This window comes from Vicugna pacos, chromosome 6, assembly GCF_048564905.1.
Source record: "Vicugna pacos chromosome 6, VicPac4, whole genome shotgun sequence".
NCBI lineage: Eukaryota > Metazoa > Chordata > Mammalia > Artiodactyla > Camelidae > Vicugna > Vicugna pacos.
In genome coordinates this window covers 63,981,042-63,988,348 of record NC_132992.1, presented here as the reverse complement: position 1 = coordinate 63,988,348, position 7,307 = coordinate 63,981,042, and the positions used below count along the sequence as shown (strand labels likewise).

The following is a 7,307-nucleotide window of genomic DNA, read 5'->3' as shown; positions in this document are numbered from 1 at the left end:
AGGTTCCTCCTCTCAAGTGGGATGCGTTTGAACCAAGTCGATCGGTTGTAAATTTATAAAAGAATCAGTTAGACCTCCAGGTACCCAGCAGAAGTACTCAAACCCAGCAGAAGATGGGAAGTTTCAGGGGCTGAATCAAAAGGATCTGAATTCCAAGATATTCAGCACAGCTGAGAGCAAGCAGGAGGCACCGTACTGAGCAAGGGGATGAAGTGAGCGTCTACAATCTAAACACAAACACCCCCACCCGCTTCCCCTACTAGTATTTCACAAAGCTGGCTGCTAACTTCATACCCCAACCAGGAACCTGGAAGATTCTTCTCTCGGGGAACGACTAAGTCCAAGGGAAAAAACTCTACAGATAGTGATACATGAGAATTTCCCCACGAATGGCTGGATCCCAGCCCACCCTGGCACACATAGCTCCCATCAACTTTCTAGCACTTGACACTTAAATATGAACACCAGACATTTGAGCAGTCTCTTTCATGTAAACATGAAACAAAAATAAACTGGAGAAAGTAATGTAGGGACAGAAGTAAATTTTAAAAGTTAAATCTTTAGATAAGATACTAAATGAAAAAAAAAAACTGCAAGATAAAATATCCCTGAAACAAGAGCAGGAGAGTCTATTAAAAAAAGAATTCTTGAGGGGAGGGTATAGCTCAGTGGTACAGCATGTGCTTAGCATGCATGCGGTCCTGGGTTCAAGCCCCCATGCCTCCATTAAAATAAATTAATTAATTAACCTAGTTGCCTCCTCCCTCAAAATAATAACAATAATTTTTTTAAAAAGAAGAATTTTTTTTTATACATGGAGATTAAAAAATAAGTTCTGGAAAATTTTTAAAAGAACTACAGAAATAAAAGCTCGACAGAAAAGATTACAAGATAACAGGTAAGTGGATCTCTTAGAAAGTACAATAATAAAGATTAAGAGGTGGAAAACAGGCAAAAAGCTTCTGAAAAATTAGAAGATCAACCCTACTTATAGGATATTATAAAAAAAGTAAACACAGAAAACGGAGGGGAAGAAATCAAAGAAATAATCAAGTTTCTTAGAAGTAAAGTACATGCAATTCTAGACTGAAGACACCTAAGTGCCCGGCACAATGAATGAAAAAAAAAATCCATATCATGGTTCATCAGCATGAAATTTCCAAACAGCAAGATTAAGAGAAACAAAACAAAAACAAACAATGGATTGGGCATACAGCGGACTGGGAGGCAGTAAAGCACAGTGGGTACAACAGGTTTTGGTCACTTTATATTTCAGCTTAACATCAAATTCAATATCCCTTCATTTTACATATAAGGAAACTACAACACGGAGAGGTTAGATAACTTGTCCAAGGCACAAAGCTAATAAATGACAAAACTGGGCTTCAGACCCAGGCAGTCAGAGTTTCACATCTAGTTAGTGCCTAATACACCAATCCTCCTGCAAATAACAGCTCTACACTCTGACCGAAACTCACTGGAACAACTTCCTGAGGGTTCAGGAAGCTGAAAACAGGTGGGCAGTCAGTCCCTCCCTTCCCTCACTGTATTTTTTTTCTTCCTGATTTGCCCTCAGGATGGCTACAGTCGCCCAGCATGGCAGCAACAGGTCAGGGGAAGGCAGCTGACACTCATAGAAAACCCACCATCTTTCTGGCAGGAAGAACCAAGCTGACAGAAATTAAGCAGGAATCCTAGAAAGAGGAGCACCAGAGAAGGAAAACCCCAAATTCCAGGTTTAAACTTGCTCAAGTTTCTACCTGACCCTGAATCACATACACATGCACTGGGCAAACTGAAAGCAGCATCTGACCAAGAACTGATCCCAGAGCAGAGCCACTGCCCTTGCAGGTGTGTCTAACCAACTTGACTGCCTGCTAAACATCAACACTCTTCAAAGCAATCTAACAGAACCCAGTCTCTACAATGAAATATCACAATGGCCAGGGTACCATCCAAAAATTATTTGACACGGACACTCAGGAAAATGTGATGTGTCAACTCCTAGGTATCCAGATGCTGAAATTCCCAGACAAGAATTTTAAAGCAGATATTATAATTTTATATTTACCTCAGTGACGTTAAGAAAAATACACTTATAAAGAATAAAAAATGGGCGATCTCAACTGAGAAACAAAGTACAAAAAAGAACCAAACCCAGACAGTCTAGCTCAAAAGGCCATACTCTCCCTCCTTTAACTACAGCTCCCTTAATATTGAGTATCACCCACCGAGTCCTCAGTAAATGCTGATTATCACTATTATCAGCCTTTTTAACAGTGGCAGACACTGGAAGCCAGAAGGTAATGGAGCAACATTTAAAAATTCCAAAGGAATGCAATTTATACAGTAGAAATCTCTAACCAAATAAACCATCAATCAAGTGCAAGACTAGAACAAAGACACGCAAAATCTTAAAAATACATCTCCCAAGTTCTCTTCTTTGGGATCTACTGGAACACACGCTTCATTAAAATGAGTACGTGAACCAAGAAAAAGGAGGACAGGGGCTTCAACAAAGCAGAGAAGTGAAGTGAATTTCATGCTGAAAGGAAGCTTCTGCATGCCTGCTGTGCGGCAAGCTGAGAGCAATCTGTCCAGACTGAAGCAGGAGGGCAGAGGCCCGAGGAGAGTAACTCAAAACACACGTGCACACACACCTACTCAAGTACACACACAAAAGAGAACTGATACATTTCCTGAGGTGTCTGATTATATTGAGAGTAATCTTACAGCTCTGGCAGAAGATTTGGGAATGAATTCATGATACATACATTAAAAAAAAAAAGGTAATGATTAATTCAAGGAAAATAAAAATTACACAAAAAAGTAAATATGATCATAGTATATCACTTGGTTTAGCTGTAAATTATACTTTCATAGTAATAAGTATTACTTTGATAAAAATTAGAATGTAAAAAACAACAGTACAGCTTGGATATAATTCCTTAATAGTACATATAAATCTACTATACATTTTTTTTAAAGTTATGAAACACCTGAAGCATCCAGAAAAGTACAGCAAATAATATACAGAACGAACATACATGTGCCTAACACCTGGCTTTGATTCAGCCACATGCATTTCAGGTCTTTTTATTTTAAATAAAGAACAATTACAGATACAGCCGAAGTCTCCTGTGTTGAAGTACAGACCTCCCTTAACCTTATTTTTTGTGCTTTCTCCCCAGAAGTAACCAGCATCCTGAATTTGGTGTTTATCCTTCCCAGCATGTTTTTATGTTATTACATGTGATTCTTCCCATAGACAATATAGAACTGTTTGGCGTGTTTTCAGATTTTAAGTAAATGTGCTGATCTGCATGCTTTCTTTCACATCCTTTTTATTTTTTTTAACTCAGTAGTGTTTTTGAGATTGATCCCTATTTACACGAAGCTCTAGTGCATTCATTTTAACTGCTCTATCATAGTCCAGCATTACTACATCACAACTTGCTTATCCACCTCATGCTTGTGAACATTCAACGCACTTCCAGTTTTTTGCTATTATAAGTAAGTCCTGTGTTTGTCTCTCTCAGGCATGTGTGTGAGTTTTTGTAGAAGTGAAATTTTGAGGTCATCAGCAAGGGCATCTTTGACATATTTCTAAATTGCTCTCCAACCTGGTTAAATCCATTTAGACTCTGACCAATACTGTTATCCAAGTTTTTGATCCTTGCCAATCACATTAAAGAAAGTTTGAGAAAAAAGCAAACTTTTAAAGTATTTTTGAAATGTGTAACTCTTCAACCGTAAGACATCTCCTGTGATTTTTATATTCCCTTCTGGTCCTTCTGCATTTGCTTTATTTTTCAGAAGTCTTGACCACTTGCTGTCTAAGAGGCCAAGATAAACCCCAGCCTCTCTCACCTTGCTATCCATTCGGCAGTGCCCTCAAACAGGTCTGGAGTGATGATGTTGGTCAGAGAAGCTACCGAGGCGGCACAGTATGCACTTCTGGAAGGACAGAAATAGAGGAGAGGGTGTTAAGCTTGAAGGTAGAGCCTGAACAAGGCTCACGGAACTTCTTGGGCGAATTGCTCTCTGCTGTAATCACCGCCTGTCCTCACTCTTGGCCCACAGTCAGTCCTCCTGGTGTCCAACCGGGCGCTCTGACACTCTGGATAGAGTTGCTCACAGCATGGTTTCTGTGAAAGAACATGACATTCTATTCTCCCTGCCTCCACATGGCCAAATCTACACCAGACAAAATAACCGTACCAATTCATGTCAACAGGGAATTTAGCTCTTCTTTCAAAGGCCCATGAAGGCTCCCAAAATTCCTCGGTGTCATTCAGGTATTTCTGATACGCCCATTCATTCAGCTGTCAGTACTGTTTTAGACCCAGGATTTGTCTGTTTAATGGCACGGACATGCTAAAGGTTAACTATATTTTTTTCCACAACAGACACTCCAAAAGCAGGCCGCCAGAGCCCAAGGGCTTCTGAGACCAGGCAGGGGGGATCAGAATAGGTGAGCCCAGTCAGATTCACTCTTTAGGCCTCTAGAAGGAGAAAAGAGTTTTCATTTCAAGCACCTCACCAGTCACACTCACTCACTCACTCACACACACACATACACGTGCACGCACTTGCGCGCGCGCACTTTAAAAAGAAAAAATGTCTTTTTTTTGTCATGTTATCCTACTTGATTTGGAATAATTCTTGCCGTTTTGTCCTGCCAGCCCTAATTCTTCTCAGGACACATTTTATTTCGGCCTCTTCCTCTATTATGTAGAACACGTCTACAAACTGTCTTTTCTTCCCTTCTATGTCTCTTCAAATATCCAACATCTCAGCTCCATTTTATGTTGAAGACAAAAATTATTCTAATTCTGGTTACAGATCCTTTTTCTAAGGGCTCCTAAGGAATAGAAACAAGAGGAAAAGGAAGGCTCTAGTTTTGATATTATTCAACGTGGTTATAATGTTACGCCAAACGCACTGAGGCGGTCCAGTAAGCTGCGTGCATTATTATCCTCCCAGCATTTTTATCAGCCTGCTCACGGAGGTGGAGGCACACCAGCAGGCATCAGAAGCACGCAGGAGTCCTTTGTGCCAAATGTTATCATCTATATAAACTGACTGCTCTCAGGTCTCGAGCCTCTTAGAGGGTCTCAAAAGTATTTGCTCTTGAATCCTAACAAACCTCTGAGGAAGGCAGGTGGCCAACAGTGCAGTTTGCCTCTCATCAATGGAAGACCTGAGACCTGCTTCCAGAAGCCACTAGTCCTAGACCTCACACGGAGACGGGGAGCGAGCAAAAGAAACCTGTTTGTGCAGCATCTTCTTCTCTCCCTCCATCCAGTCATCACAATTCTCAAATCTATCCACCTGTCCTCCATCCTCTCTGCTGTCACCTGAATCCAAGTCACCATTACCTGTCCGGTCTTCCTGCCTCCAGCCCTGAAGCCAGAGGTGCTTCACTAAAGCACTACAATCTGTTCCCTGCAACTGCAGAACGTCTAATAACATACAAATCAGACTGCATCACTCTCTACTTAAAACTTGCCAATGGCTTCTCACTGCTTTTGAAATAAACTTCAAATTAAAAAATATATAAATAAATAAATAAACTTCAGACTTCAAGGAGACTGTGGGCTGTTCCCAGCCTGGCCTTCCAGCTTCACCTCGGGCTCTGCCCACCAGGCCCTCTGTGCTTCAGCAACACCGAACTTCTCCTTCCTTAAACACACATTACGCTCTGTCACCTAAACTTTTGCACATGCTGGGTCCATGTCTCCCCACTACCCTCTCAGAATGTTCCGTGTTATATAACCTAGATGAGGAGGTCAGGAATAAATCATTGCTCCTTTCTTAAGAGCTGAGAAAAAAAAAACGGTGCTTGCTATGGGTTGACTGCGATGGGATTACTGGCAGCACACAGGGGCTGTTAATGCCTCAATAAGCTCATCTCAGAAACTAGCAGGAGTTGTGACAGACCTGAAAGATCAAGAGACCAGTTCTGTCTAATCCAGAATGAGACCAGCCAGCCTCCAGATGCCACCCTGTCCCCATGACCACCGCTTCTCCTCAGATCAAATCCACTCAGGGGGAACCAGCTGATAGTCAAAAGAACACCAAGTGAAAAGTGACGGAACTGGGACACGAGAAACCAGGAGCAGCAAGAAAATGGGACGCGATCTGCTAGGTTTCATCCATCATTCGCATCTCTGAGTCTCTATGTGACAAGCACGGCTCGAACGGCAGGACACTACCAGGGAGGAGCTCAGGTAGAGGAGGAATATGCCCACAGTGCCCATCAACGGACAAGTCTATTTCATTGCGGGGGTTCCTGGCATTTGTCTAGCGGATATGAATGAAAACACAGAAGACGACTGGTGATTGAACAGGTAAGTTAGAGAATGATCATATCTGAAAAACAACGTACGCAATGAAATGCCAAAGTGATTTTGCCAGGGTTTGTTTGCTTTTGCCTATAATCTCAACTTTAGAAAGCTAAATTTCAAGAGTGCGTATTTGGTTGGAGTATCTGTAGAACTGGATGAAAATGTAGTGACCAAGAGGGGAAAAATATCTTCTAACTTTTTTCTTAAGGCGTCAACACAACACTGCTTTTCTTCAATAGATGTATTGGCTTCATTGGCATATACTGTGTTAAAAACAAGACAAAAAGCCCAAAAGGAGTCACTTACGCTAAGCTCCACATCATCGAACTGATACTTAAGGACGGCTTCAGCTCTCCCAGAAATGGGACCTTAAACCAGTTGATCAGGAATCACTTGATCAGCACTAGTCAGGTAATCTGCATGACAGATCCCTGCTTCCCCCAAACGACAGTGACCTTGCTATAACCAACCTGCTCTTCTGTCCCCACTCCCTGCAGCCTATAAAAGTCTCCTATTTTGTACAGCTCCTTGGAGCTCCTTTCTATCTGTTGGATGGGATGCTGCCCAATTCAAATCAATTTTTGCTCAAATAAATTCTTAACATTTTTAATATGCCTCAGTTTATTTTTTAACAACAGATACCAGGATATTGTGATATAAGAAATACGTATTTGGTCTTCTCGGTTCCTGGCACAGAGCTCCTAAAACGCTTAACATTTCCTGAGTGATTGGGGTGATAGGAGAGTCTTGTTATTCATTACAACCCCCATTCAACCTCCTCGGGTTTATACTAATAAAGTGACTCCTGCAGGATGGAGGCTGGCTGCCAGGGGAACAAACCGTGTGATGAGAGGGTTGGAACTTTCAGCCCTGCTCCCCAGAGGATTGAGTTAATCACCAATGATTCCATCCATCATGCCTACATAATGGGACCTCCATAAAAACCTTCAGTGAAGA

The 7,307-nt window shown here is 41.6% G+C and overlaps 1 protein-coding gene across 1 annotated transcript in view; it reads right to left on the bottom strand.

Moving 5' to 3' along the window:
• FNTB (farnesyltransferase, CAAX box, subunit beta) overlaps positions 1 to 7,307 on the bottom strand; it is a 65,078-nt gene that overhangs the window by 17,307 nt on the left and 40,464 nt on the right. Inside the window, exon 7 of the mRNA XM_006206964.3 lies at positions 3,871 to 3,957. Within this exon, the coding sequence (XP_006207026.1) occupies positions 3,871 to 3,957 (87 nt within the window). The remainder of the gene's footprint in view (positions 1 to 3,870; positions 3,958 to 7,307) is intronic.